The following is a 24,649-nucleotide window of genomic DNA, read 5'->3' as shown; positions in this document are numbered from 1 at the left end:
TTTAGGTTACGAGAGACAACATGGCTTTTATTTTATAGAGCCACTGACAAACCAAAGAAAGGTGAGCCTACACCTGGAGTACTGTGTACAATTTTGGGCACTACATTTCCAGAAGGATATTAACAGGTTAGAACAGGTTCAGAGGACGGTGACAAAGATGATATGGAACTTGAGAATATGGCCAATGGGGATAGGCTGAAGGAACTTGGGATATTTAGTCTGGAGAAAGAAGACTAAAGGGAGACATAGTATCAGTGTTCCGGTATAGGGAAGATGGTCAAGAACTATTTTCCACTGCCACAAAAACTAGGACTAGATATAATGGGTATAAGTTGCAGCTACCTAAATTTCATTTAAATATAAGGAAAAATCTCCTAATGGTAGGATCTGTGCAATAGGGGAAGCATCTACCTACAGAGATTATGGCTTCTCCATCTTGGCAGCTTTTTAAATGCCTGCATGACCACTTCTAAAGGATGGTTTAACTGGCATGCCTGCACATTGCAGGGGTTTGGTCTAGAGGTTCCTTGTGGTCCCTCACAACTCCATAATTCTATTATTCTGTGTATCACGTGGTCAAGATTTTTGAATATACAGAACACAATTTAAAAGTGAAATTTACAGAAGTAGCCGCCCTCCAGAAGAGCCTATTTAGGAAATACAGAAACTTCAGGAGGAAGGGGTAGAACAATGATTGGCTGAAAATGGATGGTAAAGAAGGAAACAGATGGAATAGGAGGAAGTATCAAAATGCTACCATTCACTGTTAGCGAGCAACTAGCTGAAGCAAAGACCACGGAAAGGGTAAAGAAGATAGTGGAAATTAACAGTTGCATACACATACTGGTGAACTCAGTGGGATGTAGTTATTAACTGAGTATACTAGCAGTATATAGGACTGCATAATAAGGTGAGGTTGTAAAATTATGAATAGTCTAAAGAAAGTAGAATACCTTGTGAGCAAACTCACAAGATGCGTGGATCGCATTGATAGCTATTATCTTAGATGATTAGATAATTTCAAACAAATTAGAGAAATTCATAATGTTTCTGAAACACTTTTCGGCAGAATAACTTGAAAGGCCCTCCTCCTGTAGAATTTAGTGAGAAATGCGGCAAGCTACTAAGGAAAAAAGAATCTCCTGGCCTAGGAATCTCCTCAGTCTGATCCAGCAAGGCATGTCTTATGTAGAAGAAGATGCACAGACTAGACTTTTATGGAGAAGTAAAAGCTATTTTAAAAAAAAAACTATGGTGGGAATTTCCACATAATTCTTTTATTTAAAGAAATTTTACTTCTTAATTCTACAACCAAGGATCTTTGATGAAAAGCTTTTTGCATATTTTTTTTGTAGAACTGACATAATTAGGAGCACTAAATCAATGCAACACTTTTCAGTGAGCATAACTAATGAAGAAGAAAGCAAGCATGTTCTTGGCTTTACTTCTAAGAGATTGAAAACCAAGATTTTCCTAAAACAAGATAGATTGTAAGCAAGCCACATTATCATAACAAACAACAGGTTTACTCTCAGACTCTGATTACACATATTTATATTTAAATTTACAAACATTCAAACAATCATTCCTTTTAAAATAATTTTATTTAAAAATATATACATACAAAGCAGATATTTAAAATCATTATAACAAAATAGCAGTTTCAGGAATGAATTCTAATCCTATGTTATGGTTCATCCTGTCTATTCATCAAGGCAAAATTAAGGTTGACTCAATTGCTTCCTGGTGCACAGCACGTTTATGCCAAACAACTTCCACCACAGATCAGACTTGGAATATGTAAGAAATGGGTTATGCAATGCTTGGCTCCAAATTTGTGAAGTAGAAAGAAAGAAATTCTGTGAAGGTATTTGAAAAATAAGAGGTGGCACGTATTAAATGTAAAGGCTGCAAACTGAAGTATGTGCACCTCAAGAATTAAACTAAATGAAATCTATGGGACCTACTTCAAAGACAATATGTTTAGGCTTACTCTGTACAATAATTCCTGGATGCATTTTTCTTTAGACTCACAATTATCACATTAATTCAATTTCATAATTCCAGAAAGTGATAAAAAGTTACAATTCCCCTTGCAACAGAAGTATCTATGTGAAGTTAATGTTAAATGTTTAGGTTCTGGAATTTTTTTTAACTTATTAAGCTCTTCTGTATATGCAAAACATGTCCAAAAAAGGTTGGCAAGGAAACCACAGGGACTCAAGACTATGTAGATCATTTCTGATCCAAAGCAGAAAAGGTGTTTCTAAGGAGCATGGACACTGATGTCATACCTGCTGGTACCTCCTTAGAGAAGCTGTGTCGTTTTGTGGATTTGCACTGTAGCCCCGCAATCCCAGGAAAATACATGTTGGGAGGTAATGGAGGCACTGGCCATATGCCCATGCCGACTCTGAAGCATCTTGACATATACTGTCGAACATATTCTTGGGAAAACATGCAGCTCCTTTAAAGGGGTGTCAACAATTGCAGCATGCATGCCTGCATCCCTCCTAGAACATTTTTTCTGCTTTATATCCAAAGTGCTGCACATCCGTGTATATAAGCAGATCCACTGAAACATCCTGAAGAATAGTCATTCCAATCTAATTTTCAACTGCATTTTATACAGGTAGTCCTCGACCTACGACCATTTGTTCAGCAACCATTTGAAGTTACAATGGCATTGAACAAATGGTGGTTACGACTGGTCCTTGGTGTTCCAGCTGTCCCAGGACCCGCACAGTCACATGATTGTGATCTGGGAGCTTGGCAACTGGTTCACACTTACAACTGGTTGCAGCACCCTGTGATCTAGTGATTGCCATTTGAAACCTTCCCTGACAGTTTCCCCAGAAAGTCAACGGGGAGGTCGGCAGGGAAGGTCAAAAGTCGCTGGGGTAAGTCTCCCCCAACTTGTGCACCCTTCCCCAGCCCTTTGTGCTCATGCTGTGCTGGCCACTTGTGCACCCCTTCACACCTTCCCCAACCCTCATGCACCCTCTCTGACCTGCACCTCTCGCACACCCACTCTGACCCTCGCACCTCTTGCACACCCTCACACCCTTGAGCACCTCTAACCCTCACTACACCTCTCACACACACCCCAGCCTCCACCGCACCTCTTGCGCACCCCCTCACTCATTCCCCTACCTGGCAGCGGCCACTTACCTACCTGCCAGCCTGGGACTTGCAACTTCCTGCCGGCTTCCTCACTAACTTTGGTTGTGGAAAGCCAGCAGGAAGTTGCCTTGCCTAACTACCGTGGGATTCGGTTAACAATGGTAACTAGGACTGCAGGGATTGCTGTCACTAAGTCCCAATTGTCATCATAAGTTGAGGACTACCTATACAGTATGTCTGATCCTGATAAATAAGGAAAGTGTGCTATAAAATACTGAGTATTCTGAACCAGTCTCTACCATCTACTGGATTCCTAGCTTATTAATTCTTTGAAAAATCCTATAATACACTAAAGAGGTAAGATAGTATTGATTTCTAAAAGTCTGTTTGGGGAAGAGGTTTTAAAAGACAGGAACAACAACTATGCTTCTGTTTGTATAATAGTTAGTAGGAGTGGTGGTGGGGAGAAGGGAAAAGAACAAAATACTTTTTCACTTAACATTATGTAATTGGACTGATTTAGAAAAAAATGTTTTCCTACCTGACCCGTTTTATAGTGTCTTGCAAATTGGTTCACCACTCGGTAATCATTTGCAAAGTACTCCATCAAGATAGAAGGAACTTCGGCAAAGTCAGTAGAACATCTTGTACCTACAGAAGATATAGAAAATTAATACGCAGGAAGCTTAAACGTTTACTTTTTTTCTGACTTCCTTAAAACTTTTCTTAACTTTCCATCTGCACTTATGATTAGCTGTAATAACTCATTGCCATATGAATATTTCATTTTATAGTGTCATTCTACTTATTAGGAGAAAAGCTAAATTTATGCAGTACTCCTACATATTTTACAGCAAATCAAAAAGTAAAACAAAATATTTGAACCACCGGGTGAGGCACCTTATGAAGCTGTGGATTACACCTTCTATAAACTTAAGCCAGACTGCAGCAAATCTGGTCTCACTTTAAACACCAAACGTCTAGTTGCCTTAACTCTATGCTTACTTAAAATAAAATATCAAACTATGTCTGAGAATTTAATCCTGCCTGCAAATATTATCATCCCCATCTGTCTGATGAAATCACATATCTATCGTTCCTATTGTTTCCTTTATTGTTCAAGATGTCAATCATTTAAAGAACCAGTTTTTTGGTTTGCTACTTCTTTTCAATTATTTCAAGATATACGATGATGACATAATTTCTTGCTATTAAAAACTTCATTCCTCAAATCCAGCTTTTCCTCCATTATGATTGCTTATGTGCTTTAAGCCTTTCCAGACTGCCAGTTTCTGGAGCAGCAAATACAGTATGTTACTTTTCAAAAATGGTATCTAAATCTTCCTAAGGAAGGGGGGAGGTGTTGCTTTTTGGGGAGGGAGACTCAAGACACAGCATTATACTTCGAGGTGTTATTTCCATCTTGGCTAAGGGAACCACGGTGGCTATGGAGTGTAGAAGTGATTCTAAACATCCCGTGTGTGTGTTAGTACACTGTGCACTGTAATTTCTTGTTAGCGTGATACAGGCCTTGTAAGGTAATCTGTAGATTAGAGATGCTGGCTTGCACTGGAAAGTGTGCCATATTGGCCAAAATGTGCCCAAACTGACCAGTCCTTACTGTTAGCAGAGATATGATTATGGCTAGTAATCTAGTCTAAACCTTACCCATCTTACTAAAAAGTATTATGCAAAAGTCTTGGTTGATTAATGGTAGGATGGCTGGCAAAGAACCCATCTGGTGATGGCCATATCATATGGAAACCTGAGAATCAACTGTAGGAAGTACAAGATAAGGCATGAATTAATTAATGAAATAAAAGAAACGAAGATGCATACATTGTATGCCTGTGACACGAAGAGAAAGGAGAAGGGGATACAGATTTGAATAAAGATAGCCTGTTCTTGTGGAATTGATTGATAACTGCATGCAGGGACGTGAAGATGGATGAGGAAAAAATGCATATAAGAGGATAACTGCAGCAAAAATGAGGTGAAAGATTTGGATAAGGTATACAGAGAGAAAAAGATAGCTGCAAAGAACGTAACTAAAGAGGAGAAAAAAACAGTTAAGTTTAAAAAAGGCTAAACAATCCAGACTGTTTTTGATGGAAATGCCACACTGCTGGCAGTGTGAGAACTCCACAGATTTGTAGCAAGTGTTAGAAAGATTTAGGCAACCATGAATATGGATCTGAAAATTAATATATCAAAGACAAAGGTAGAGATGGGCGGTAATAAAAATATGACAAATAAATAAATAAATAAATAAAATAGAGTTATACATACATTAGAAAAAAAAGATGAATTTGTGTACTTTGGTTGAATATTTACCAAAGAGGAGAAAATGGGTAGATATGCAAATGCTCCTAAAAATAGCTGTGGATAAGAACAGGCTTCTGTCTACTTTGTGACAAGTAAGTTCAGTGGTGCTTAAAAGTTTGTGAACCTTTTTGATCATTGATTTGAGTAAAATGATCCAAAGCAACATATCTCTGTGTGGCAAAAATATGTGAACTTCTGTGATAATCAGTTCATTTGAAGGGAAAATTAGAGTCAGGTGTTTCAATCAATGTGACGATAAAAAAAGTGTGAGTGTGGAAGGTTACAAAATTATTTCCGAAGAGTCTGGACTCCACCAGTCTACTGTCAGGCAGATAGTATACAAATGGAGGCAACTCAACACCATTGTTACCTTCCCCAGGAGTGGTCAACCGAGATCACACCAAGAGTAAGGCATGTCACACTTCGGGAGGTGTCAAAGGACCCCTGGGTAACATCTAGGGAACTAAACTAAACATCCTGGATTGGCAGATGTCCATGTTCATGAGACCACCATCAGGAGAACATTGAACAACAATGGTGTGCATGGCAGGGTTGCAAGGAAAAAACCATACTCTCCCAAAAGAACATTGCTGCCCATCTACAGTTTGCGAAAGACTACATGGATAAGCCAGAAGGCTATTGGAAGATTTTTCTGTGGATAAATGAGACCAAAATAGGACTTTTTGGCCTGAATGAACTTGCTTGGCTTGAATGAACTTGCTTGGACTTACTTAATAGGTAAGATGGCATGTTAGTTCATTCTAACTGCTTTCTGCCACTAAACCTATTTCTAGAAGAGTTCTGAAAGTGTTCAGTGGATGCAATTTTTTTTTCCAACATCAAAATGTTTCCAGTTTCATGAACACCCTTATACATCCCCTAATAAGAAGGTATGAAACACAGAGTAACCAAAAAAGGATTGTGTAGACCCAGTCTGTGTCTTACTCAGACTAAAGCATCTATATTGCTAGGAACCAGTTTGTATCTAATACAGAAGATAATGTTACATAGTTTAGAAGCCAGTATTAAAGAAGGAAATTATCCTTTATGTGCAGCAAGATCCAATATGTAGTGCACACCTCATGAAATACTTAGCTTTTAATACTGACTGCTTACCAGTGACATGTTGGTAGCGCGTTCTTCCCAGCATAGAATGCATAGCATGCCCCATTTCATGGAAGAGATTCTCCATCATTCCAGGAGTGAGCAATGTTGGTGAACCGCTACTGGAATGAGGTAAACTTAGCATAATGACAACAACAGGAAGTTGATATTCTCCATTTTCTTGCAGTCTGCCTCCACGTATTGTAAAGTGACAATCCTATATTTAAAAAAAAAACACTCACAAAACCTCATCCTATCAGAAAAAAGAATATTCAATATTTTGCCATATTAATATATTAAAATAGTACCACAAATTGTTTATAATTATAGAATTATTTAAACTTTAAACTTTTGCAATATATCAGAACTGATGTCGAATAAAATTTTATAGACTTGGCTAAGCAAAACAAGGCCTTTGGCAGAACTTAAACTTTTTGCATATTTGGTAGATTTCTTTTCTAGTTTGCTTTTAATTTCAGCTGAATATCAAATACCTGAATTCAACTCAAAACCTTAAGGAAATTTAATGCATACTTGTCAACCCTTGTATCTCTACACACTTAGTAGGCGGGTTCTCTGGACTTTGGGAGATCAGGTTTTCTGTAGATGTTGTGATACAACATCTCTTTTGAAGTGTTATGGAAATTCCCATCTCCACTAAGTATTGCATTCCAACAGTACATGAGAATTTCCTGACTAAAGTGCCATTTGGGAAGGTGCAGGGGGCTTCAGGAACAAGAAAATGAGGAAAGCTCCCTTCCATGAGCTTTCTCTCAGTCGTAGATCTTAAAATGTAAGGCAGTTTAAACATATTCCTACCAAACCCAGAAAGCAATACATTTGTATAGGACTGTACTATCAGATCTAAGAATGGGACCTGGTATGTATATTGCTTAACACAGTATTTCAAAATGGCCAAGAGCAAGCAAGACATATCTGAGATTATAGTGTCATAAAAAAGCCCAACATGTAATCAATACAGACAGAATGTTATATCTAATCTAATCTAATTTAATCTAATCTAATCTAATCATCTTTAAAGGGAAAACAGTTTCCAAACATATTCATTATGATATTGGAAAAGTATATAGTTTTAATGACTACCATTCATTTTCAAAGGAAATCTTTCCTTGTGCAGTTGTGAGAACATCCCCCAGGTATTGCTGAATTACAATTCCCATCAGCCCAAACCAGCCAATGATGAAGAATTATGAAAGTTATAATTCAGCTACATTTCAAGAGACATAGATTCCTACCTATGGACTGGAAAAAAATTCTGATATAATAGAATCCGAGTTGCTTGCCGAGATGGGTGGTGAAGAAATGTGAGAAATAAATAAATAAAATCCACTTAGCAATTATTTATGTCTACTTTTCTATCCTTAAAAATATTCAAAGTAGAATGAATGTATGAAGAATAATTTATTTTAGTTATAATAATTATTTTAGTTTGTTTCAACCATGGAATACTGTCAGTTACAAAACGCTTACAGGATGCTGTTATTTGAAATTGGGTTTTGGTTTCAAATGCCAATATTTGTTTCTGATATAGCACGAGGGAAAAAGGAACTCTTGATCCATTTATCTTTCAGAATATGGAAAACTTAGGCTATCTCCTTGGATATACCTTAAAAGAACACAGCCAGTGGCCAGGGTCCAAAATATTCTTTGTGCAATAAAATGAGGAAAGGACTTTTAATTGTACAACAGTATATTGCTGAAGAACCAAACTTTAAAGCAGTCCTTCCAAAAATGTGATGGGTTTTGCCATTCCCTCATTGAAGGCTATGGGAAATGTTTTATTAAGTTGTTTCCAAAACAATGGTCACTGAAGGTCATCATCTTTTCAGGCTGAAATTTAGGAACTGGTCACACTGGCAATTCTGGATGTCTCAGGTGACACTGAAGGAATTTGTAAGTATCTTCTTCTAAAGCAGGAGAAATAGAAAAAGGAAGGTAGTCTATTCTGATTCTCAATCGGTTGCATTATTTTTCTATTATTATACATGTTATCATTGCAAAACTACAAAAAAAAATCAACGTAATTCCTTGGATTTTATTTAACCCTGATCTTTTTACAGCATGCAAGAGTCCTTTAATTTAAGTGGCATATCCCTGGTTTGCTTTGTATAATCAAATACATTTTACATTTTACCACATATTAATTTTCGGAGGGTGGGGACAAGACAAATTCAAAGTTGTTACTGATGTTAGAGAGTTACCTGATGAGGCTTGTCTGGCCTTTGAAAGAAGTCACAGTAAATATATCCCAATAATCCTTCTTGTTCATGGACAACTGCCTAAAAAATAAAATGTGAAAGTTGAAAAATTCTGCAGTTTGCAATGTGGTGAGCATTGATAATTACATACTGTATGCAAAAATCTAAATATAAAAACTGCCTAACTGCACTCCACATTTGATTTCCATCTAATAATGGATGCAGACTGAAAACAGAATCAGCCAGTATTAGTTTTGTCATAGGAGCTCTTAGAGGCATTTTAGCTGCAGTCAGAAACCATCTCAGTGATTGCTAGAGCCTAAAGCCGGTAGTGCTTTAACTAAACCCAGTAAACCTGACATCAGTGTTTTTTCCTCAGTCACAGATTCAAAGCTGACTCTAATTTCCATACTGTTAATTTCTCAAAGTCCCACTTAAATCAAATAAAGTTAATTATGATTGATGACATAGGATTTGTGAGATTAAAGCATAACTAACTTAGCATGGATTCAACTCAAGTAGTATAATCAAACTTTAAATAAATACTGGGGGAAGATTACTATTATTATTCCAAGTTCCTACTTATAGTATATCTTTATTGCCTTTGTCTCCAACTTCCTGACTTTTAGCAATTACATCTCTTACCAGTTTACGAACATCTTCACACCACACTTCTCCCTTCTCTGGCTGTTCAGCATAAAGAGAGATTCCTAAAAGCTTACTGAACAAAATGTTCAGTCCTTCCATACATGCCCCAAGAGAGAAAAAGGGACAATATAGGGTTGGCTCAATATTATACCTAAAACATCCAAAAAGAAAATGTGTTACAAAAAACCACAACACTGTCCCACTTAAATATGTCACCAACTGCCTTCTACATATAAACTGATTCAATGTCTCAGTGTGTTTGCTAACAATACTGGAATTGCATTTTATGAAAATTGCTGGGTTTCTGTCCCAAACGCAAAATATGTATTAATCATAGGCAATTTAGACGTTTTGTATTCCCATTGCTTTCCATACTTCTTTGACTCACATCATTGGATATTCCTTCCAAAGCAAGGAAAGTCAACAGCCTATTGACATCACGCGAGAGGTTACCACTGGGTGTGAGAAGTGAGGAGAGGACAGCTGCTTTAACAATGGATTTTGGACTCACATAACATCTAGTTTTAGGCATAAGGTCAGATCAGAATATTTACACAAATCCTAATAAGTGCATTCCAAAGTAATGAGCCTACAACATGTTTAGTTTCCAGAGGCTCATTGATGGTGCAATACCAAATAAGAAGACTTGATGGTAAGAAACTACCAGTGTTGACAATATAACAAACAATGTAAGGACTGTAACAAGCACTATATAGGACAGACAGGTAGAAGACTGGCAAACTGCATCCACAAACACCAACTGGCAGTTAGAAAACATGATGAAAATTCCTTAACCTCACAACACTTGGACAGATTCAACCACAATTTCAACCAGGAATCTGGTAACATTTTAGATCAAGCAAAATCCAAAAATGCTAGGGAAGCTTGGCATTCAGACATATCAGCCATCAATAGACACATAAATCCCATTTAAGAGACACCATCAAAAGCCTAGGAAGTTTAGGAAGGAAACAAACAGCCTATAACAAATCCCCTCCATCAGCCAACAATAAGCAGGAAAAGCATCAAATAAACAATCAGCGAAGAAACAATATCCTAATCAAGGAGCCATCAGGGAGGAAGCCACAACCCCACCAAGACTGGCAGGGCAACCTACTACATATAAACACCCAACAAATCACACTTTCTCTTACACTGCTGATGTTACCTAGCCAGAAAGGGAAATCTGCAAGAAAACAAGCTCAGAGAGCACCAAGAACCCAACAGTTCAACTCTGAGCTACATATATTCTCTTCTATTGGAGTTTAAATTTTTCTCCTGCATTTGTGTAACCATTCGACACTGCACTCCTCACCATATTAATTTGACATTACTCTCTTTGCCAACATTTTACACCATAATAGCTTTGACTATTAGTTTTTATATACTGTAGTTCCAAGAAAATTGGAGTAATGTTTTTCTTAATAATTTCATAATGTTTATTAATAGGACTATTCCAAACAGTGTCCCAATGAATGCATGGAGTATTACTGCCAAAACTGTTGGATAAAAATAAAACAAAGAAAAGTGGCTATACAAGATAGAAGCAATAAAAAATAAGCTTCATGTGGCTGAAATTCAGAGTAGATTTTCATTCTTGTTGCCATGTTTTATGGGTTTTTGGGTCCATTAAATCCTGTGGGGCTTAATTAAACAAGTGTATCTGTTCACTTTTTATCCCCTTACACTAAAGAATGTTTTCATTTATTTTATTTCCTGGCAAAAGATTTCTACAGATTACATAGGGTACCAGAAAAAAAAGGTAAGCTAAACTGATGTTTCAGCAAAATGTTTCCTGATCTACTCTAAATGTGCTGCTCACTTACCATTCCTTGACTTCTTTTTTGCTCCTGTCTCTATACTGATTATAAAAACAAAGAGCCCGTGTGGTGTAGTAGTTATGGAACTGGATTAGGAGCAGGGAGACCAGGATTCTAGTCCAATCTTAGTCAAGGAAGCTCCCTTTGGGCCAGTCATTCTCTCTCAGCCTCACAGGTTGTTGTACAGAAAAATGGGAGGAGGAAGTACTGTGTACACTGCCTAGAGATCCTGTTACAAAAGGCAGGATATAAATCTAAATAACAACAACAACATAAATCTTTCACTTCCTGTTATTTCATTGCCATGCTGCTAATAATAAATCTCAATAATGAGTCTTATCAAGCATAGTAATCAAATGATCTGTGGAAAGAGACAAGCCTCACTGCCATTAGAAGACCAGGCACCTCCAACCATTATGGCCTAGTGAATAGATTCAGAATTTTAAGACCTTTTAAAAATTTATTTATTTATTTAGAATATTTATATGCCGACCCATATTAGTTGAGTAACTCCAGATTGCTAATGGACCAGTTCATAAGAACAAACAATATAAAATCCCTGTGAACCAAACAAAAGGTATAGTTAAACTAATCAAATACATGTGGGTGGTCTTGCTTTCTGGGAGGCCTTAACTCTTCACAAAACACTTAGCAGAGTATTCTTTGCCACCTTCTCTCTAATGCCCCTGCTTATCTTTATCATCCTTTCTGGGCGGGCAGGCAGGCAGGCAGGCAAGCAGGCAGGCAGGCAGGCACACTTACAAAATAGCTATGGGCTACAGCCATCCATCAAGCTTCTGAGATCCATCTGAAGCCTGGAAGCATTTTGAGAATCAAAGTGACATTGGCGCCTTGCTACAGCTTGCCAGTTTCCTAATGCAATGCAACGCAATGCAACTATTGATGTTAATGTAATATATATCAAGTGATTGCTTTCTAGAGCAAACTTTGCAGTTTACATCAGAACTAACATTAGAGTAACATATTACATAAGCAACTCAATGGAAAACTTTTTATTGTGTGAAAGCCCAACACACATAGCAATAAAATGGATAAATTAAAGAGGACATTGATTTATTTGAACTGAAATCCTGTTTCATATTAAAAGGATCAGTTGTAGGACCAGTGGAGGGTTGTGAGGGGGAGAGGATCCAAGGATCTGTTTCGCTCAACATTTTCATAAGCAAGAAATCAAGTTTACTGGCCCAATGAAGTAAAATTTGTTCATTATTCTTCATGAACAGCACGATCCAAAATTAAAGACTGTGCTACTAAAAAGCAATAATTTCAGTGGGCCATGATAAACAATTATTTCTAAGCCTGTATGCTTTCAACGGCCTAAACAAAATACAGGCATATAAAATTACTCTCAATTAGACTGTACATTTGGGAAAAATATGTTGTGTATGCCTGCCATCAACTTCACTGAATGGGTTTTTGATAGTCTTAACAATTATAAAAATTATTGTGTTTACTAAATATCTATTATAGAGCTGAGACTTCATGTGGCATTCATTAACCACAGCTTACAAGGCAAAAGATACTATATTGTCAATAAAGCAATAAGCTTTCAGGTAAAGAGGGTTCCACTGAGTGATGGTTACTACAGAGAGGCCCTGTCATCTTGTCCGCACCTTGGAAGATGGGTGGTCCTTCAATAGACTTTCTCTAGAGTCCTGATCAGACAGACACAGTCAATTTTGGCAAGGCATTGTCTCATGTTAGGCTAAGATATTGGGTTTAACTCACAGTCACCCATGGTTTTGTGGTTAAGAAACATTCTGAACCATATTTTTTCACAGTCCTAGACCTATACTATATATATCCATTTCATGAACAAGCTCTCTCTCTTCAGACTGAACCCTTAAGTAATTTGTAAGTGATAACCAGTGTCTAAAATCTCTTACCTACAATTTTTCCCATTTAGCCTCCATATGTATGTACGTGTGTATGTGCAGCAAAATCTGAATATATTTTTCAAAATTCAGAGAAACACATATTTAGCAAGCAATTTAACAAATAAAATAGAACAGACCACCAAAAATTGATCACCAGACCTGCAGAATCCATTCAACCAACTAAATCTAATTTGATGTTTGAGACTTCTCACTAAGCAAATACAGGAAACCCCAATGAGCTTCATGGGACTTACTCCCAAAGATACAATTACAGCCTTAGTAAGAAACAGTCTATCAAAACCTGGTGAATTGTACCCTCAAGCACAATTTTCCAACTAAGACTGGAAATTAGCAAGTCCATGCACAGCCCAATCCTATACATGCTGATTCATAATTATGTCTTAATATATCCTGTAGGACTTATTGCCAAAGACAGCCAGTTGGTCTAGTGGTTAAGGTAACGGACTAGAAACCAGGAGTCTGTCAGTTCTAGTCCCGCCTTAGGCACAAAGCCAGCTGGGTGACCTTGGGTCAGTCCCTCTCTCTCAGCCTGTCATGTTCACTGTTTCAATGTAGTTTATACATCGTAACGTTTCACATGCCATGGTGCTGACGCGTGTTTCTGTTTGGGAGGGAGCTGCTGTGAAACCTTGTGCCAAGCTCTGTATCTGAATTCATTACAATGGAATGCGTTTGGGTTATGTTCTCTGTTCAAGCACTTTTCCCGCAGGCCATCAGAAACCGTTAGGAGCACCTGGGATTGTGAACTTGAGAAGATTCTACGGGGGGAGGGATTTCACTTGCACCGAGGGTTTTTAGTTTGAATTTGGTGCGCTTTCATCATTCTCAGCTTTCTCTGTGATCCTGCATACTATTCTTTAATAAATCAGATATCTTTGAATTCCTGCTCATGAGTCTGATAGTGTTTTAGAATAGGCAACCATTACACAGCCCAACTCACCTCACAGGGTTGCTGTTGTGGGGAAAACAGGAGGAGGAAGGAGTACTAGGTTTGTTCCCTGCCTTGAGTTATTTATAAAAATAATAAAGGCAGGATAGAAAATAAATAAAATAAAAATAAAAATCTATTTAGAGGATTGGAGCCTTAAAGCAGAATCCCAAGCATGTTTATCTAAAATTAAGTCCCATGCTATCAAATTGGGGCTTACTCTCTAGTATTCAATAGAAGAGAATATCTGTAGCTCAGGGTTGAACTGCAGAGTCCTTGGTGCTGAGTTGGTTGTTTGCTTGCAGACATTTCATTACCTGACTGGGTAACATCATCAGTGCTGGTGAGTGTGGGGTTTGCTCCCTGTTTATATACAGTAGCTTATCCTGCCAGGGTTGGTGGGGGTGTGGTTTTCTCCTTGGTAGTTCCTTGATCAGAGTATTGTTTTCTGCTTGATTGTTCATCTGGTGTTAATCCCTGCTTATCTGGGGGTTGGTTCTGGGGAGGGTGTGTTCTGGTCTGTTTGTTCCCTTCTTAGTTTTTTTATTGTCTCTTTTGAATGGTGTGTAAATGTGATTTATCTCTATGTATCTATTGAGGGCTGATTTGTCTGAATGCCAAGCTTCCAGGAATTCCCTAGTGTTTTTGGATTTAGCTCGGCCTAGGATGTTCAGTTTCCCAGTTGAAACTATGGTTGAGTCTGTCCATGTGCTGTGAGATTAAGGAGTTTTCATCGTGTCTTCTGACTGCTAGTCTTCTGATCATGAAGACTGCTAGTCTTCACAATGACTGACATTGTGTCTTCTGACTGCTAGACTGCTAGCAGAGTGCATCCATGAACACCAATCAACAGTCAAAAGACATGACAAAAACTCCTTCATTTCACAACATGCGGACAGACTTAACCATAGTTTCAATTCGGAAACTGTGAGCATCCTAAAGGTAAACGTAAAGGTAAAGGTTCCCGTTTAGTCGTGTCTGACACTAGGAGGCGGTGCTCACTCCATTTCATGGCCGAAGAACCAGCGTTGTCTGAAGACATTTCTGCGGTCATGTGGCCAGCATGACAGTCACAGAATGCTGTTACCTTCCCGCCGAAGCAGTAACTATTTATCTACTCACATTTGCATGCTTTTGAATTGCTAGGTTGGCAAGAGCTGGGGCGAGTGCCTAGACCAAACTAAATCCAAAATATAGTACTGCGGGGTGGTCTTTTAATATATAGAGTAAAAGCAACTATGTATCACAGAGCATTATTATAAAAATACATTTCTGAGTAAAATGCAAATTACACTGCTACTATCTGATAGCAAATCTAAAAGGCTGCTCATTGAAAATAAAACTTTAGAAAGTTGTGCAAAAACAATAGTTATGATATGTTTAGGCAAGAACTCCCCCTAGTGATGAAATATCTGAAAATGCTATTATTCATAGAGCTAGATTGAAAAATTTTGCTGTACCCAATCATAAGATTTATCTGTTTCCTTGCCCTTCCAAAATCATTCACTGCAATCACAGGACCCTCTGTGTACTGACTCTGAGGAAAACTAAACTAGTGCTGGAAGATCTCTCTGCCCTTCGGCTTAAGGTTCCAATTAAGCTATTGACGTAATACTGTCATGTTCACTGTTTCAATGTATTTCAAACATCGTAACATTTCTCATGCCACGGTGCTGACACGTGTTTCTGTTTGTAAGGGAGCTGCTGTGGAACCTTGTGCCGAGCTCTGTATCTGAATTCATTACAGTATGTGTAATGAATGTAGGTGGAATCAGAAGAATGGAATGTGTTTGGGTTATGTTCTCTGTTCAAGGCCTTTTCCCGCAGTCCATCAGAAGCCGTCAGGAGCACCTGGGATTGTGGACTGGAGAAGATTCTACGGGGGGAGGGATCTCGTTTGCACCGAGGGTTTTTAGTTTGAATTTGCTGTGCTTTCACCATTCTCCGCTTTCTCTGTGATCCTGCATACTATTCTTTAATAAATCAGATATCTTTGAATTCCTGCTTATGAGTCTGATGTATGTTAGAATAGGCAATCATTAAAAATACTTTATATGGGCAGGAAGAATCCAAAAGGAGTTATCAGGGAGTGAACCATTTTATTAGGAAAAACAGACTAAGGATAAGATTGCTATTTAATTTGAAGCCTCAGGACATTTTATAAAGTGCAAACAAATGCTAGTAATGAGTTATGTCGGAGAATATGCTGGCAGCTTCCAATTTTTTTCCAAGTCAATCTTGACTCCTGGCAACTACATGGACAAGTCCATGCAGTTTTCTCATTAAAATTGATTATATTCTGATGCATCTATATTATTAATGGAATTTAACAAATAGTAAAGAAGTTTAAAGATTTATTTCTCCAGAATCTATCAACACAAATGTAAAGGAAAGTATTAGACACTCTTCTAGCCATGCCCCTCCATACAGGAAAGCAACTTAACACTAGCTAGAATGAATGCTGCTCTGATAGAGAGACAGATGGGCAGACAGTTGGAACTGCCTTGTTCCAATGCAAATCCAAAGAGAAACAAACAGTAGTAACAGAAAAAAGAGCAAAGATGTACTAGGAGAGCAAATTAAAAACCTACAGAAGCCTCTTAATAATAACTGAAAACCCAGAGAGGTTATACTAAAATGCAAACAAAGACGAAAAAGCATCTATATACAACTGAAGGGCCTAATGCTTACCTCTCGGCACGTAAGACACCACTAAGGTATGGGTGATCCCAAGGCATTAATTTCTGAAAATGAAAGAAACCAAACTTTGAAGCACTAGCAGAGTATTTTAGTAGGTATCATACCTAGTGGTTAATTTATTACAAATGATATTATATTATACTGTACATAGGATTGCATTTGATACTGAAAGCTTTAACCATATTATTTTTCAAATGCACATGCAATTTCATTATTAGGATTGATATTAAAGTATTAAAAATATGAAAAGAGAAACAAAGGCAGAAGCAAAAAAGATAATGATCCAGTTAACTTTATAAATATGTACAATTTTTCAAGTCTGATCTCATCCTTTTCAAGCTTGTATCAACTGAACAGGTTTAATTTAAGATACCATATTATATTTTCTAACTTAAGTTTTTATTATTATGTACGTTGCTATGTTGAAAGCAGTATGTCTTTCAGCATTTTATTCACTTAAATAAATTAGTCTTGAAACCAAATGTTGAAATGATATGAATACAAAAGAGGAAGGTTACATTACATCAATTAATCCTTGAAATTATTGAAGATATTTTTCAAATTAAGGTTCAACTCAGATTAGTTACAAGAGAAAAAAATGCATCACTTACTGATTTGAAAGGATATAGTTTCATTTTCATACCTTCCATCATTTCAAAATCCTTTTGAGTGCTACAAAACAATTTTATCATTAACTTTTCTTTAAATTCTTTAAATAATTCATACAAAGATAAACATAACCCAAGCAAAAACTGAATAAAACTTATCAGAGAGAGATTGTCATGCGCTGCCTACCCCTGAATAATGCTCAGACACTGACTCGGTGGAACAGGCTCTGGTTTATTCATAGCGTAGGTACAGCATCGGGAAAAAAGCTGAGAGTGACAGGAGCGCGCCGGTGCGGGGTTTAAATACCCCGCGCCGGTCAGCGCCCCCTCACTCGCGGTCACGTCACCCCCCTTTGTCCAATACGTTGCCCTGCCGGTGGGTGAGGGGTTGCGAGGCCCCGCTGGCGTTCCGGGATCGCCCATCATCGGTTTCTCTATTCCTCCGGTGATTGCTTTCAGCTGGGCGATCTCCGTTGTATTAGCGCTGATGGCTTGGGTGTGTTCCGTGATCCGTTTAGCTATTGTTTCTTGACCGTTAGTCGTTATGGGTTGATGGCTACTTATCTTGAGCCCCTTCCCCTGTTTCCTTGCTATTGTCATGTGTGCCATTGCGCTGATGACTTCAGCTCAACGGCACTCATGACAGAGATGCATATATTCTTTATTATTTTAGGTCTTTCCCAGTAACACATAATACTGAGAAATTATTGGGAATCTTTCCTTCTTCCCATTGCTAGAAAATAATTAAGATTTTGGAAGTGGTTTATCATTGCCTCCTCCTTAGGGCTGACAGAGCATGAGTGGCCCAAGGTCATCCAGCTGGTTTCGTGCCTAAGATAGGACTAGAACTCATGGTCTCCTGGTTTTAGCCTGATGCCATAACCACTATACCAAACTGGCTCTTAAGTGTTTATATTTAACACTTTTTAAAACTGCTTAATATTTTTAATCAAGATTTGAAAAAGAAAATATTAAGAAACCTATAAAGACATTTTAAAGTCCTATTATTATATTATAAAAGGATTTTTGCCTTGAAACAAGGCAAATTTACTTAAATGTAAAAAAGACTCACCGAGTGAATAACTTATCTGAAAGCTTTGTAAGAAACTGCATTACTGTCTCTAAAAAATAGAAATGTAAGAAAGTTTAAGAAATAATAACACAACTGTAGACTTTATCTAAAATAAACATATTTACTAAACTGCTTATAATTAAAAGCTGAATTAAAATCATACTAAAAAGGGCTGAATATTAGTAATCAGTATTGCAGTACCAAAGTTGCTATAAACAATATTAAACCTGAAAATATATTAGTGTATATATCCAGGTCTCTGAAGATATCTATGAAAGTTTGTTTTGAGCCTTGTGGAGAAATAAAATGGTCACAACTTAATAAGCAGTGATGCTTAACAGTGAATACAAGATGAAAATCTTGTATTTAATTTTCTTGGAAACCTGGTTACAGGTAGTCCTTGCTTACCAACTGCCTCATTCAGCAACTGTTCAAAGTTACAATGGTGCTGTCCCTCACTCATGTGATTGTCATTACAGTCAGTACACATTCTGTTGTTTTTCTTTTTTTCCCCCTTGCAGAGCAAGGAGATTGGAGAGGAAAGGATTACAAAGAATAAGCAGGCACACAATGGGGAATATACATTGAAAGCAATGCACTGGCAGTTGCTAGCATACTACCCAAACAGCCCAGTGTACTCCCCATTCTGTGAGGGGTGAGGAGAAAAAAAAAACCAAGCAATTTCTGTAGGCAATCTCTCCTGTGTCTGATCTGTTTCTCCCCACCCCCCAGAGAGATTGGAGAGGAAGGGATTACAAGAGAGTAAGCAGGCACAGAATGGAGAATACACTGAGCTGTTTGCATAGCATGCTCGCAGCTGCTGGTGCCACCGCATTCCTGTTGATGTGTATTCCCCATTGGGTGCCTGCTTACTCTCTTGCAATCCCTTTCTCTCCAATGAATTCAATATACAAACATTAATTCCCTTGTTAATTATCCCAGCGCTAGGATGAGCATTCCAAAAGGCAGGGGACTGGTTAGGAGACAAACAAAAGCCAAAGGTGTGAAACTGATTACTTTTGTCAGTTTCAAGCTGGAAAGCATAGTTGCAGGCACGATTTCCCACTTAGCGACCACTTTGCTAGCGAAGGAGTTGCTGGTCACAATTGTGGTCGCTAAATGTGGACTACCTGTATTAATACTTAAACCAAAATGCAGAAACTTATTAGACTAATCACTGGAACTTGTATATATACCGAATACAGCAATTTTAATGTCTATTAATAATCTGTGCAAAACTATTAATAAGTAATAATCAACAAAGCATAATAGAATAAAAGTGTTTGCATTTAATGATTTTACTGACACTTGTTTCCTTGGGATCTGTTTCTGTAAAGATCAAATTAATTTATAATGTTGATCATAGTGTGCTGAGGTGGCAAAATGAAAATCTGCTCTAGCAAAAAGTTTTTTAAAAAAAAAATCCCCGCAAATTTTATTCTTTATTTTAGAAGATTACAAAATATAATCATTATATTTCTAGCAAAAAGTTGACACTAATTCTGCGCAGTAATCTGCATTTACTCTCACCCTGCTTCCTAGTTCTCATCCCTTCCTTCTCCTTCAGTGCAAAGATGCATTACCTGGTGTTTGGGCCATTGTTCCCTGAAGAGCTCGATGAGCAAATGTATCATAACCAACTAACTGGGCCAGAAAATTTCTACTGGCAAGCAGTTCATCTAAACACTGCAGCTGCTGAACATTTGGGTATAGGAAAACTTTGTAGGCAACTTCACGTACCTAGCATTAACAACAATAACAGCAGTGAATAAACAGATATAAACTAGCATATTAAAACACTGTTAAACTATAAGTGTGTGTGAATAGACTTTTATAATAAAATACTTTTAGAATAAAGCAACTCCAAAAAATGGACCCAAACAGTTTACAACCAAGCCCTCAATTTGCTGGACCTCAGTATCAGACTTAAGGTGCAATGGTCATTTGTCTTCCCTCTCTGATAATGAACTGGTTCTTTATTGATGGAATGAAAAGACTGATGAACATTACGCCATGTCACAAACTGAGAATACTTTTATGTATACATCTTGTTTCCCCCGCTTTTTTTTTTTGCATTAATTTTGTCTTTATCATGAAGTGCCTATCTGGTCAACAGAAGACAGAACCAACAGGAAAGAGCTGGAGTTGACAGGAAAGGGTTAACACCACCTTTTCTCCCTGGAAAACAGGGTTTAAGCTTCCTGTCCCGTGGAGGAACCCTCTTCCCTTCAGTCATGTCTGATGCCAGGCTAAAAGGGAATGCTCGGAACTGAAACTGATGGCTCCTGTTTGCAAAGCTGAAGAAGTTCTGATGGAGTATTCCGGTTGTGTTGTATAATTATGCCTCTACCAAATTCACAGAACCAGCAGAATGGCTTCCATAGTTGACTTAAACACATGAATCCTAAAGCTTCAGTGCCTGAAAAATCTATTCCAAGGCCTGAGGTTCAGGATAGCTCTCCAATCTCCATTTTTCTTTAGCATCACAAAAAAGCCAGAAAAAGCACAGCAGAGATTACCTCTTCTGCAATATAAATTCTGCTGTGTATATATGCCTTAAGCTCTGCTTGCTCCCTTTACCCTGAGATGTTTCGCCTTTTTCTTGGTGGCAGGAGATGACAGAAACCCATCATTTGGCTTTCCTGTACATTCTAGTTCATTCTTGTGAATTGAGAATATCCCCACCAGGCCAAATCTCTAGCACCCATTTGTTCTGCAGGATTGTTTCTAGCTGTAGCAAAACTTCTGAAATTGCATGTCCATCTGGGAAGTAATGGCATCATTCTAAAGGGCATTTATTTTGGTCCCTGCCTCCTTTGCCTCACTATTGGATGGGTGCTTTGGCTATCAAGATTGGCAGCCCCAGAGATGGGCAACTTTGTCTGCTTCCTATGAGAAAGAATTCAACGGTTTCAACTTTTGTTAAGAAAAGAAAATGCAGGACTTCTTCCTTTGCATCTGATTTTCTCCTTCCTGGTCTAGCTACCTCTACGAACAGCTTTTTCCATTCTACTTTGCTGTGAGGTTGCCTTTTGACCGGTGATCCATTGCCCAACCTCTGAGCCACTGTTTGTAAGCAGTCCATATGTCCTCCACAGCTTCTGGAGTTCTGGAGTTTACTAATGTTCTCTTTTAGGAGCTACTGGCAGTTCTGGGATGAAGTCACATGACTACAAGGCAAAGTTCTCGCAACATTACTCATCTTTATATCAAGGCAGAGAACACACCTATACATTTTTTTGTTAATTTAACAGACTATATTAGTAAATCAGCAAAGGGATTTTTTTTTTTATGGTAGCTGGAGGCCACACGAACCCAATGAATGAGTTCCTTGCTCCTTGGATTTTGTATTTATTTATTAGTATTTATTGGCTGTTTATATTGTAATTTATATTTTTATGGTTTTAATTGTGGATTTTATTGTAAACCGCCCAGAGTCCCCCTATTCGGTGGGAGATGGGGGGGGGGTGTTAGAAATTTGAGAAACAAACAAACAAACATTATAGGAGATAGCTGACCTCTTATTTCCAAAGTGAACACCTTGTAGGCTCTCCTTTGCTCACCAGAATTTGTGAGCACCTTTCAGGACCATCAATTTTGAAACCTAGGGCTGTCATTAACTTATTTATGCTAGGCAGAGCTGGGCATTCTACAGGTTGAGTGCCTTAGCTGATTTATTACATGTCATTAAAAAAAGGGTCAGTGCTAAACACAGGTGACTTTTTAAAAATCCATTCGTGTCCGATTCTCGGAGACTGCCTGGACAAGTCCCTGCAGTTTTCTTGACAAGGTTTTCCAGAAGTGGCTTGCCATTGCCTCCTTTCTAGGGCTAAGAGAGAGTGACTGGCCCAAGGTCACCCAGTGGGCTTCGTGCCTAAAGCAGGACTAGAACTCATGGTCTCCCAGTTTCTAGCCTGGTGCCTTAACCACTACACTAAACTGGCTCTCTTAAATACTGTAGACTCTGATGGGAAGATGCAGAACGTATTACCTGGGGGCTAATCCTTTTCCCAGGGTGATTCCCTTGAAGAACAGATCTCAGTCATGGCTTGTGCTTGCTCCTCTATGGAAACAGGGGATATTCCATGCACCTGAGGCTGGAAATCTTAAGTGTGAGATTGTAGACCTCACCTCGCCCTTTCATCTCCTCTCTCTGCCTCAAGGCAGATGATGAGAATGAACAGAACTGGGCTTCTGGAAGTGGAGGAAACCGACTCCTTGTGAGTAAAGATTGCATATAATTCTGCTCTGCAAAAACATCACTATGGGAGGGATACTGTGGCTGGGTTCATACGTTTTGAATGGAAAATCAAGACCCAAATGAAGCTTATTACTTCTCCCTAGCCCTCGGACTGCCATGGTGGATGTCACTAGGCCACCTGGTGCCTCCCCTGTCCTTCAACATAACTCTATATTCAGCATCCTCTAGTTCTCCAGACTCCTTCCTGTTGGCATAGTAAGAAGAAATCTGGTGGGTCTGGGGCATGGAGTCCTGCCATGCTACTCCTCCCAGACTCTTTCCTGGAGCTGGCTGCCACAGGACCTGCTATTGGACCTGAAGTAACTGGACTTGAAGCCAGCAGTGCCACTCACCACTTCCACATTCCACCACATCTGGAAGCTTAATCAGGCCCTTTCCCTGGTGTTCCTTTCTTCTACTCCAAGCTGCTTTCCCAGCTCAGCCACTTGGCTCTCCTGGCTGCAGCTTGTTAGTGCTTTGAACCGCCGGTACGATACAGCCAGGAGGCATTTTTGTTTTGGTAGAGGAACTGCCTCTCTTCTTTGTTTCCCCCTCAGCTTCCAAAATGAACCTGATGGAAAGCCACTACTTCCCTTAGAAGGTAAACACTGAAGAGAACAGATTTCCTCCCCAAGACAGAAAGAAGTCTTCTAGTTAGAAATGGTGGAATTAAACATTTTCTGTTGGCTTCATCTCTGGTGACTGAGAATGGAATTTTTCTTCCACTTACTACTGATTCTTCCACAAATCCCCCAACATGCAGAGAATACAACAATGAAAAAAGGGGAAGAGGAAGTTTAGCAGCAACTTTTGCCCATATGTTTTTTCTAATCTTAAAATTTAACCTTCTACCCTGTCCGCTTTATACACTACAGCAGATGTAAGTTCAAAAAGAACTTACAGATTTGCAGTCCCCACGTGTAATCTGAATGTGCCTCACTTCAAATTACATAAAATACCGCCTTCCTGGTTATACTGCTTGGGTGATTTATTTTGCTCTGTATAAAATGGCACACTAAAGATGACCATTTATAAAGGGACTCATATATACTGATAAACGATTATATAAACAACATTGGGCTATAATGCATTTTATGCACACTTACCAGATCATCTGGACTATCTGCACTGAGACCACTGATTTGGGCAAAATTGCCTTCAACTGCAAAGTTATGCCAAATATGTTCTGGTAACACATGCTTCTCAATCTTGTTTGGAAGATGAGATCCCATGAGAAATTCATTACATAAATCCAAAATGTTGACATTAAGATTTACTGCATTCCTACGCTGCAAATAAGAAAAAAAAACACAAAACAGGCATTTCTTCAAAGAGCTAATATTTTAAAGTGTTTACCGCATTCACTGAAAACAATACTGATACCATACTATTTAGATTATTGGTGATTTAACCATTAACACTATATTATACAATAGTTTTACTGTAAACCACCCAGGGTCCCTCTTCTCGGGGGAGATGAGCAGTGGCAAAATTTGAAAAATAAATAAATAAATAAATAATATAAATAATCATGGCATTGTGTAAATTTTAAAGATGTTTCATTGAACGTACAATTGGACATAATTCAGAAATAAGTTTCTAGATAATTCAGGGAACTATTTTTCCTTTATAATGGAACTTTTTATTTTTTTCTATTTTAGTATATTTATTATGTACTGTGAATCATTTCATTTTTTTTTAAATACTATGGCAGCACAGCACCTGATTAGCATTATGCTCCTCTCCAAAACCACATATTAGGACAGTGTTTCTCAACCTCGGCAATTTTAAGATGTATGGACTTCAATTCCCAGAATCCCCCAGACAGCTTGAAGTCCATACATCTTAAAGTTGTCGAGGTTGAGAAACACTGTATTAGGACATCCCTATCTTCCCTAATTTATGAGTAGCATGAAGGCTGAGGGATGGCCATGTGGACCTGA

General features: G+C 38.2%; 1 protein-coding gene across 1 annotated transcript in view; it reads right to left on the bottom strand.

Moving 5' to 3' along the window:
* The window catches only part of MIPEP (mitochondrial intermediate peptidase), a 61,976-nt gene that overhangs the window by 24,543 nt on the left and 12,784 nt on the right, over positions 1-24,649 (bottom strand). The window contains exons 6-14 of the mRNA XM_063305759.1: positions 23,813-23,995; positions 20,050-20,206; positions 18,467-18,515; positions 17,398-17,458; positions 16,778-16,830; positions 9,417-9,570; positions 8,775-8,852; positions 6,565-6,769; positions 3,665-3,774 (exon numbers count right to left, since the gene is read on the bottom strand). Coding sequence (XP_063161829.1) covers positions 3,665-3,774; positions 6,565-6,769; positions 8,775-8,852; positions 9,417-9,570; positions 16,778-16,830; positions 17,398-17,458; positions 18,467-18,515; positions 20,050-20,206; positions 23,813-23,995 — 1,050 coding nt within the window. The remainder of the gene's footprint in view (positions 1-3,664; positions 3,775-6,564; positions 6,770-8,774; positions 8,853-9,416; positions 9,571-16,777; positions 16,831-17,397; positions 17,459-18,466; positions 18,516-20,049; positions 20,207-23,812; positions 23,996-24,649) is intronic.

Source organism: Candoia aspera, chromosome 5, assembly GCF_035149785.1.
Source record: "Candoia aspera isolate rCanAsp1 chromosome 5, rCanAsp1.hap2, whole genome shotgun sequence".
Classification (NCBI taxonomy): Eukaryota; Metazoa; Chordata; class Lepidosauria; order Squamata; family Boidae; genus Candoia; species Candoia aspera.
The sequence above is the reverse complement of the archived record's forward strand: the minus strand, read 5'-3'. Positions and strand labels throughout refer to the sequence as shown.